Source organism: Heptranchias perlo, unplaced genomic scaffold (genome assembly GCF_035084215.1).
Source record: "Heptranchias perlo isolate sHepPer1 unplaced genomic scaffold, sHepPer1.hap1 HAP1_SCAFFOLD_271, whole genome shotgun sequence".
Classification (NCBI taxonomy): Eukaryota; Metazoa; Chordata; class Chondrichthyes; order Hexanchiformes; family Hexanchidae; genus Heptranchias; species Heptranchias perlo.
Genome location: NW_027139283.1, coordinates 200476 through 210592, shown reverse-complemented (window position 1 = coordinate 210592; position 10117 = coordinate 200476). Strand labels below are relative to the sequence as shown.

The 10117-nt window shown below is 50.7% G+C and overlaps 1 protein-coding gene across 1 annotated transcript in view; it reads left to right on the top strand.

The window, feature by feature from the left end:
* Positions 1-1610: 1610 nt before the first annotated feature.
* The window catches only part of LOC137310699 (nitric oxide synthase 1-like), a 197280-nt gene continuing 188773 nt past the window's right edge, over positions 1611-10117 (top strand). The window contains exon 1 of the mRNA XM_067978385.1: positions 1611-1726. Coding sequence (XP_067834486.1) covers positions 1629-1726 — 98 coding nt within the window. The 5' untranslated portion in view covers positions 1611-1628. The remainder of the gene's footprint in view (positions 1727-10117) is intronic.

Sequence of the window (10117 nt, the reverse complement as noted above, 5' to 3'; positions counted from 1 at the left end):
CTCTCTCTTTGTGTAACTCACTCTCTATCTCTCTCTTCCCTATCTGTCTTTCTCTCTCACTCTGTACCTCTCTCTACTAAACAGGGTTAACGGGTCATTCTCAGGTTGGCAGGCTGTAACTAGTGGGGTACCACAAGGATCAGTGCTCGGGCCTCAGCTATTTACAATCTATATTGATGACTTAGATGAAGGGACCGAGTGTAACGTATCCAAGTTTGCTGACGATACAAAGCTAGGTGGGAAAGTAAGCTGTGAGGAGGACACAAAGAGTCTGCAAAGGGATATAGACAGGTTAAGTGAGTGGGCAAGAAGGTGGCAGATGGAGTATAATGTGGGGAAATGTGAGGTTATTCACTTTGGTGGGAAGAATAGAAAAACAGAATATTTTTTAAATGGTGAGGAACTATTAAATGTTGGTGTTGAGAGGGAATTGGGTGTCCTGCTACAAGAAACACAAAGTTAACATGCAGATACAGCAAGTAATCAGGGAGGCAAATGGGATGTTGGCCTTTATTGCAAGGGGGTTGGAGTACAAGAGTCAGGAAGCCTTACTACAATTGTGCAGGGCTTTGGTGAGACCTCACCTGGAGTACTGTGTACAGTTTTGGTCTCCTTATCTAAGGAAGGATAGACTTGCCTTAGAGGGGGTGCAACGAAGGTTCACTAGATTGATTCCTGGGATGAGAGGGTTGTCCTATGAGGAGAGGTTGAGTAGAATGGGCCTCTACTCTCTGGAGTTCAGAAGAATGAGAGGTGATCTCATTGAAACATATAAGATCCTGAGAGGGCTTGACAGGGGAGATGCTGAGAGGCTGTTTCGCCTGGCTGGAGAATCTAGAAAGAGGGGAGATAGTCTCAGGATAAGGGGTCGGCCATCCTAGACTGAGATGAGGAGGAATTTCTTCACTCAGAGGGTTGTGAATCTTTGGAATTCTCCACCCCAGAGGGCTGTGGATGCTGAGTCTTTGAGTATATTCAAGGCTGAGATGGATGGATTTTTGAACTCAAGGGGAATCAAGGGATCGGGCGGGAAAGTGGAGTTGAGGTCGAAGATCAGCCATGACCTGATGGAATGGCGGAGCAGGCTCGAGGGGCCGAATGGCCTACTCCTGCTCCTATTTCTTATGAGCTCTCTGTACCTGTTGGTCTTTCACTCTCTCTGTATTTCTCTCCCTCTACCTGTCTCTGTTTTCTCTCTCTCTCTCTCTCTCTCTCCCTGTCACCGTCCTGTCGCTAGCCTCACTCTCTCTCTTTCTCTCTCTCTCTTATTCTCTGCCTCCCCCTCTCCCTCTCTTTTGCAACTGTCCTGAATGAAAGTGGAAGCAATTATTGAGAAATGGACGAGATCTTTGGAAACCAATTTCCCATTCGATTCGGAACAGTCCATGGACAGGAAGTGGGCCAACGCCTCTCCAAGATTGCCTCATTGGGATAGGGAAGTTGGGAAATAAAAGGAAGACCCAATCAGGCCTCCCAGTCCATGTGGTGTGTGTTGCGGGCCTCAGTGTGTTGAACACTTGCTCTGCTCCACAGTGACTGCTCGCGCTTTGGGCAAGTTCAAGTCCGAGATCGATCCATTTTAGAAGGTACCCTGTCCCAAAGACGAGAGAAAAAACAAAATCGGGGCAATGATGGAGGGCAAGGAGTTGGATAAAGCCCAGGAATTGGGCCCAGGCTCGAAGAGAAACACTTCATCTCCTGCGAACAGCAAGGCCAACGAGCGTAGGTAAGTTTAATGTCTGAGCTTTGTAATTCTCTCGTCTCAGGGTCAGAAAATTGTGTGCGGACGCCCCACTCCAGAGAATCGAGCCCCACAGTCCAGGGTGACACATGTGGTGCCAGTACCGAGGGAGGGCCGCACTGTCGGAGGGTCGGTACTGAGGGAGCGCCGCACTGTCGGAGGGTCAGTACTGAGGGAGTGCCGCACTGTCGGAGGGTCGGTACTGAGGGAGCACCGCACTGTCGGAGAGTCGGTACTGAGGGAGCGCCGCACTGTCGGAGGGTCGGTACTGAGGGAGCGCCGCACTGTCGGAGGGTCGGTACTGAGGGAGCGCCGCACTGTCGGAGGGTCGGTACTGAGAGAGCGCCGCACTGTCGGAGGGTCAGTACTGAGGGAGCGCCGCACCGTCGGTGGGTCAGTACTGAGGGAGCGCCGCACTGTCGGAGAGTCGGTACTGAGAGAGCGCCGCACTGTCGGAGGGTCAGTACTGAGGGAGCGCCGCACCGTCGGTGGGTCAGTACTGAGGGAGCGCCGCACTGTCGGAGAGTCGGTACTGAGGGAGCGCCGCACTGTCGGAGAGTCGGTACTGAGGGAGCGCCGCACTGTCGGAGGGTCAGTACTGAGGGAGCGCCGCACTGTCGGAGGGTCGGTACTGAGGGAGCGCCGCACTGTCGGAGGGTCAGTACTGAGGGAGCGCCGCACTGTCGGAGGGTCAGTACTGAGGGAGGGCCGCACTGTCGGAGGGTCAGTACTGAGGGAGCGCCGCACTGTCGGAGGGTCGGTACTGAGGGAGCGCCGCACTGTCGGAGGGTCAGTACTGAGGGAGCGCCGCACTGTCGGAGGGTCAGTACTGAGGGAGCGCCGCACTGTCGGAGGGTCAGTACTGAGGGAGCGCCGCACTGTCGGAGGGTCGGTACTGAGGGAGCGCCGCACTGTCGGAGAGTCGGTACTGAGGGAGCGCCGCACTGTCGGAGGGTCGGTACTGAGGGAGCGCCGCACTGTCGGAGGGTCGGTACTGAGGGAGCGCCGCACTGTCGGAGGGTCAGTACTGAGGGAGCGCCGCACTGTCGGAGGTGCTGTCTTTCCAATGAGACCTTAAATCAAGGCCCCTGTCTGCCCTCTCAGGTGGAGGTCTCAGGGCCACTATTTGAAGAAGAGCAGGGGGAGGTCTCCTCACCCGAAGGCCCAGACTTTAGCAACTTTGTTGGCCCTTGAAGCAGACGTCGGAACAGGGAGGAGGCAATTCAGCCCCTCGAGCCTGTTCTGCCATTCATGACTGATCTGGACCTGAACTCCATCTCCCCACCATGGTTCCATATCCCTTAACACACTCACCAAAAAAAAATCGATCAATCTCAGTTTGGACATTTTCAATTGGCCCCCCCCCCCGGCCTCGACAGTATTTTGGGGGAGGGATTTCCAGATTCCCACTCCCCTTTGTGTGAAGAAATGCTTCCTGACATCACCCCTGAACGGCCGAGCTCTGATTTTAAGGTTCTGCCCCCCGCCTTGTTCTGGTCTCCCCCCCACCAGAGGAAATCGTTTCTCTCCATCTCCCCCATCAAATCCTTCAATCATCTTAAACCCCTCGATTAGATCACCCCTTAATCTTCGACACTCGAGGGAAGACAAGCCTCGTCTGTGCAAACCTGTCCTCGTAATTTAACCCTTTTAGCCCCGGTACCATTCTGGTCAATCTGGGCTGCAGCCCCTCCGAGGCCAATATATCCTTCCTGAGGGGACGGTGCCCAGAACTGAACCCAGTTCTCCAGATGGGGGTCTGACCAGAGCCTCATAGAACTGGAGCATAACTTCCTCCCCATTGTATTCCAGCCCCCTTCAGATAAAGGCCAACTTCCGAATCATCCTTTAAGTGATCTCTTGGACCTGACCCTTCGTTTCAAGTGATTTCTGCACTTGCGGAGTAGATGGGCAGTGGAGACCTTTCCATGGTTCGATGACGTGCAAACCTCTCAGCACCTCCACAGTTCCCAGCTTCTCGCCGTCTCGAAAATACTCGGACCGGTCGTTTCTAGTTCCATGTCAAACTCCACGGGCTCCAGTTCTGCCCGCTGACTTAATCACACGAAGACACTTTGCAAATTCCTGCTCCCATCGACAATATTTACCGCAAACTTGGTGATGTCAGCAAACTGAGATAGACTCTGAATGGAGGGCAAGACGGGAGTAAATATGTGGACAGCAAGGTCACACAAAAGGGAGTTCAGGGGGAAGACCGCGATATTTTGTTCAGTTTCTCCTTCTCTCCTCCTCTCTCTGAGTTTCTCTCCTTCTCTCTCTCAGTTTCTGTCCCTCTCTCTCTCAGTTTCTGTCCCTCTCTCTCTCAGTTTCTGACCTTCTCTCTCTCAGTTTGTCTCACTCTCTCTCAGTTTCTGACCTTCTCTCTCTCAGTTTCTGTCCCTCTCTCTCTCAGTTTCTGTCCCTCTCTCTCTCAGTTTCTCTCCTTCTCTCTCTCAGTTTCTGTCCCTCTCTCTCTCAGTTTCTGTCCTTCTCTCTCTCAGTTTCTCTCCTTCTCTCTCTCAGTTTCTGTCCCTCTCTCTCTCAGTTTCTGTCCTTCTCTCTCTCAGTTTCTCTCCTTCCCTCTCTCAGATTCAGTCCCTCTCTCTCAGTTTCTCTCATTCTCTCTCTCAGTTTCTGTCTCTCTCTCTCTCAGTTTCTGTCCCTCTCTTCCTCAGTTTCTGTCCCTCATTCTCTCAGTTTCTCTCCCTCTCTCTCTCAGTTTCTATCCCTCTCTCTCTCACGGTTTCTGTCACTCACTTTCTCAGTTTCTGCCCCTCTCTCTCAGTTTATGTCCCTCTCTCTCTCAGTTTCTGTCTCTCTCTCTCAGTTTCTGCCCCCTCTCTCTCAGTTTCTGTCCCTCTCAGTTTCTGTCCTTCTCTCTCTCAGTTTCTCTCCTTCTCTCTCTCAGTTTCTGTCCCTCTCTCTCTCAGTTTCTCTCCTTCTCTCTCTCAGGTTCTGTCCCTCTCTCTCTCAGTTTCTGTCCTTCTCTCTCTCAGTTTCTGTCCCTCTCTCTCTCAGTTTCTGTCCCTCTCTCTCAGTTTCTGTCCTTCTCTCTCTCAGTTTCTCTCCCTCTCTCTCAGATTCTGTCCCTCTCTCTCAGTTTCTGTCCCTCTCAGTTACTGTCCTTCTCTCTCTCAGTTTCTCTCCTTCTCTCTCTCAGTTTCTGTCCCTCTCTCTCTCAGTTTCTGTCCCTCTCTCTCTCAGTTTCTCTCCTTCTCTCTCTCAGTTTCTGTCCCTCTCTCTCTCAGTTTCTCTCCTTCTCTCTCTCAGTTTCTGTCCTTCTCTCTCTCAGTCTCTGTCCCTCTCTCTCAGTTTCTGTCCCTCACTCTCTCAGTTTCTGTCCCTCTCTCTCAGTTTCTCTCGTTCTCTCTCTCAGTTTACCTCCTTCTCTCTCTCAGTTTCTGTCCCTCTCTCTCAGTTTCTGTCCCTCTCAGTTTCTGTCCTACTCTCTCTCAGTTTCTCTCCTTCTCTCTCAGTTTCTGTCCTTCTCTCTCTCAGTTTCTGTCCCTCTCAGTTTCTGTCCTTCTCTCTCTCAGTTTCTCTCCTTCTCTCTCTCAGTTTCTGTCCCTCTCTCTCAGTTTCTGTCCCTCTCTCTCTGTTTCTCTCTTTCTATCTCTCAGTTTCTCTCGTTCTCTCTCTCAGTTTCTCTCCTTCTCTCTCTCAGTTTCTGTCCCTCTCTCTCAGTTTCTGTCCCTCTCAGTTTCTGTCCTTCTCTCTCTCAGTTTCTCTCCCTCTCTCTCAGTTTCTGTCCCTCTCTCTCTCAGTTTCTGTCCCTCTCTCCCTCAGTTTCTGTCCCTCCCTCTCTCAGTTTCTGTCCTTCTCTCTCTCAGTTTCTCTCCTTCTCTCCCTCAGTTTCTGTCCCTCTCTCTCAGTTTCTGTCCCTCTCTCTCTCAGTTTCTCTCCTTCTCTCTCTCAGTTTCTGTCCTTCTCTCTCTGAGTCTCTGTCCCTCTCTCTCAGTTTCTGTCCTTCTCTCTCTCAGTTTCTGTCCCTCTCTCTCTCAGTTTCTGTCCTTCTCTCTCACAGTTTCTGTCCCTCTCTCTCAGTTTCTGTCCCTCTCTCTCTCAGTTTCTGTCCCTCTCAGTTTCTGTGCCTCTCTCTCTCAGTTTCTCTCGTTCTCTCTCTCAGTTTCTCTCCTTCTCTCTCTCAGTTTCTGTCCCTCTCTCTCAGTTTCTCTCCCTCTCAGTTTCTGTCCTTCTCTCTCTCAGTTTCGCTCCTTCTCTCTCTCTGTTTCTGAACCTCCCTCTCAGTTTCTGTCCTTCTCTCTCTCAGTTTCGCTCCTTCTCTCTCTCTGTTTCTGTCCCTCTCTCTCAGTTTCTCTCCTTCCATCTCTCAGTTTCTCTCCTTCTCTCTGTCAGATTCAGTCCCTCTCTCTCAGTTTCTGTCCCTCTCTCTCAGTTTCTGCCTCTCTCTCTCTCAGTTTCTCCCCCTCTCTCTCAGTTTCTGCCCCTCTCTCTCAGTTTCTGCCCCTCTCTCTCTCAGTTTCTCCCCCTCTCTCTCTCAGTTTTTGCCCCTCTCTCTCTCGGTTTCTCTCCCTCATTCTCAGTTTCTGTCCCTCTCTCTCTCAGTTTCTCTCCCTCTCTCTCAGTTTCTCTCCCTGTTTCTCAGTTTCTCTCCCTCTCTCTCAGTTTCTGTCCCTCTCTCTCACAGTTTCTGTCCCTCTCTCTCAGTTTCTGTCCCTCTCTCTCTCAGTTTCTGTCCCTCTCTCTCTCAGTTTCTCTCCTTCTCTCTCTCAGTTTCTGTCCCTCTCTCTCTCAGTTTCTGTCCTTCTCTCTCTCAGTTTCTCTCCTTCTCTCTCTCAGTTTCTGTCCCTCTCTCTCTCAGTTTCTGTCCTTCTCTCTCTCAGTTTCTCTCCTTCCCTCTCTCAGATTCAGTCCCTCTCTCTCAGTTTCTCTCGTTCTCTCTCTCAGTTTCTGTCTCTCTCTCTCTCAGTTTCTGTCCCTCTCTCCCTCAGTTTCTGTCCCTCTCTCCCTCAGTTTCTGTCCCTCTCTCTCATTTTCTGTCCCTCTTTCTCAGTTTCTGTCCCTCTCTCTCAGTTTCTGTCCCTCTCTCTCAGTTTCTGCCCCTCTCTCTCTCAGTTTCTGCCCCTCTCTCTCTCATTTTCTGTCCCTCTCTCTCTCAGTTTCTGTCCCTCTCTCGCTCAGTTTCTGGCCCTCTCTCGCTCAGTTTCTGTCCCTCTCTCTCTCATTTTCTGTCCCTCTCTCTCATTTTCTGTCCCTCTCTCTCTCAGTTTCTGTCCCTCTCTCTCATTTTCTGTCTCTCCCTCTCTCAGTTTCTGTCCCTCTCTCAATTTCTGTCCCTCTCTCTCATTTTCTGTCCCTCTCTCTCTCATTTTCTGTCCCTCTCTCTCAGTTTCTGTCCCTCTCTCTCAGTTTCTGTCCCTCTCTCTCTCAGTTTCTGTCCCTCTCTCTCTCAGTTTCTGTCCTTCTCTCTCACAGTTTCTGTCCCTCTCTCTCAGTTTCTGTCCCTCTCTCTCTCAGTTTCTGTCCCTCTCAGTTTCTGTGCCTCTCTCTCTCAGTTTCTCTCGTTCTCTCTCTCAGTTTCTCTCCTTCTCTCTCTCAGTTTCTGTCCCTCTCTCTCAGTTTCTCTCCCTCTCAGTTTCTGTCCTTCTCTCTCTCAGTTTCGCTCCTTCTCTCTCTCTGTTTCTGAACCTCTCTCTCAGTTTCTGTCCTTCTCTCTCTCAGTTTCGCTCCTTCTCTCTCTCTGTTTCTGTCCCTCTCTCGCAGTTTCTCTCCTTCCATCTCTCAGTTTCTCTCCTTCTCTCTGTCAGATTCAGTCCCTCTCTCTCAGTTTCTGTCCCTCTCTCTCAGTTTCTGTCCCTCTCTCTCTCAGTTTCTGCCCCTCTCTCTCAGTTTCTGCCCCTCTCTCTCTCAGTTTCTCCCCCTCTCTCTCTCAGTTTCTGCCCCTCTCTCTCTCGGTTTCTCTCCCTCATTCTCAGTTTCTGTCCCTCTCTCTCTCAGTTTCTCCCCCTCTCTCTCTCAGTTTCTGCCCCTCTCTCTCTCGGTTTCTCTCCCTCATTCTCAGTTTCTGTCCCTCTCTCTCTCAGTTTCTCTCCCTCTCTGTCAGTTTCTCTCCCTCTCTCTCAGTTTCTCTCCCTCTGTCTCTCAGTTTCTCTCCCTGTTTCTCAGTTTCTCTCCCTCTCTCTCAGTTTCTGTCCCTCTCTCACAGTTTCTGTCCCTCTCTCTCTCAGTTTCTGTCCCTCTCTCTCTCAGTTTCTCTCCCTCTCTGTCAGTTTCTCTCCCTCTCTCTCAGTTTCTCTCCCTCTCTCTCAGTTTCTCTCCCTCTCTCTCAGTTTCTCTACCTCTCTCTCAGTTTCTGTCCCTCTCTCTCACAGTTTCTGTCCCTCTCTCTCTCAGTTTCTGTCCCTCTCTCTCTCAGTTTCTGTCCCTCTCTCTCTCAGTTTCTCTCCTTCTCTCTCTCAGTTTCTGTCCCTCTCTCTCTCAGTTTCTGTCCTTCTCTCTCTCAGTTTCTCTCCTTCCCTCTCTCAGATTCAGTCCCTCTCTCTCAGTTTCTCTCGTTCTCTCTCTCAGTTTCTGTCTCTCTCTCTCTCAGTTTCTGTCCCTCTCTCCCTCAGTTTCTGTCCCTCTCTCTCATTTTCTGTCCCTCTTTCTCAGTTTCTGTCCCTCTCTCTCAGTTTCTGTCCCTCTCTCTCTGTTTCTGTCCCTCTCTCGCTCAGTTTCTGTCCCTCTCTCTCAGTTTCTGCCCCTCTCTCTCATTTTCTGTCCCTCTTTCTCAGTTTCTGTCCCTCTCTCTCTGTTTCTGTCCCTCTCTCGCTCAGTTTCTGTCCCTCTCTCGCTCAGTTTCTGTCCCTCTCTCTCTCATTTTCTGTCCCTCTCTCGCTCAGTTTCTGTCCCTCTCTCTCATTTTCTGTCCCTCTCTCTCAGTTTCTCTCCCTCTCTCTCAGTTTCTGTTCCTCTCTCTCAGTTTCTGTCCCTCTCTCTCTCAGTTTCTGTCCCTCTCTCTCATTTTCTGTCTCTCTCTCTCTCAGTTTCTGTCCCTCTCTCAATTTCTGTCCCTCTCTCTCATTTTCTGTCCCTCTCTCTCTCATTTTCTGTCCCTCTCTCTCAGTTTCTGTCCCTCTATCTCAGTTTCTGTCCCTCTCTCTCTCAGTTTCTGTCCCTCTCTCTCTCAGTTTCTGTCCCTCTCTCTCTCAATTTCTGTCCCTCTCTCTCTCATTTTCTGTCCCTCTCTCTCTCAGTTTCTGTCCCTCTCTCTCAGTTTCTGTCCCTCTCTCTCAGTTTCTGTCCCTCTCTCCCTCAGTTTCTGTCTCCCTCTCTCTCTCAATTTCTGTCCCTCTCTCTCATTTTCTGTCCCTCTCTCTCTCATTTTCTGTCCCTCTCTCTCTCAGTTTCTGTCCCTCTCTCTCTCAGTTTCTGTCCCTCTCTCTCTCAGTTTCTGTCCCTCTCTCTCTCAGTTTCTGTCCCTCTCTCTCAGTTTCTGTCCCTCTCTCTCTCAGTTTCTGTCCCTCTCTCCCTCAGTTTCTGTCTCCCTCTCTCTCTCAATTTCTGTCCCTCTCTCTCATTTTCTGTCCCTCTCTCTCTCATTTTCTGTCCCTCTCTCTCTCAGTTTCTGTCCCTCTCTCTCAGTTTCTGTCCCTCTCTCTCTTAGTTTCTGTCCCTCTCTCTCTTAGTTTCTGTCCCACTCTCTGTCAGTATCTGTCCTTCTCTCTTTCCGTTTCTGTCCCTCTCTCTCAGTTTCTGTCCCTCTCTCTCTCAGTTTCTGTCCCTCTCAGTTTCTGTGCCTCTCTCTCTCAGTTTCTCTCGTTCTCTCTCTCAGTTTCTCTCCTTCTCTCTCTCAGTTTCTGTCCCTCTCTCTCAGTTTCTCTCCCTCTCAGTTTCTGTCCTTCTCTCTCTCAGTTTCGCTCCTTCTCTCTCTCTGTTTCTGAACCTCTCTCTCAGTTTCTGTCCTTCTCTCTCTCAGTTTCGCTCCTTCTCTCTCTCTGTTTCTGTCCCTCTCTCTCAGTTTCTCTCCTTCTATCTCTCAGTTTCTCTACTTCTCTCTGTCAGATTCAGTCCCTCTCTCTCTCAGTTTCTGTCCCTCTCTCTCAGTTTCTGCCTCTCTCTCTCTCAGTTTCTCCCCCTCTCTCTCAGTTTCTGCCCCTCTCTCTCAGTTTCTGCCCCTCTCTCTCTCAGTTTCTCCCCCTCTCTCTCTCAGTTTCTGCCCCTCTCTCTCTCGGTTTCTCTCCCTCATTCTCAGTTTCTGTCCCTCTCTCTCTCAGTTTCTCTCCCTCTCTGTCAGTTTCTCTCCCTCTCTCTCAGTTTCTCTCCCTGTTTCTCAGTTTCTCTCCCTCTCTCTCACAGTTTCTGTCCCTCTCTCTCTCAGTTTCTGTCCCTCTCTCTCTCAGTTTCTGTCCCTCTCTCTCTCAGTTTCTCTCCTTC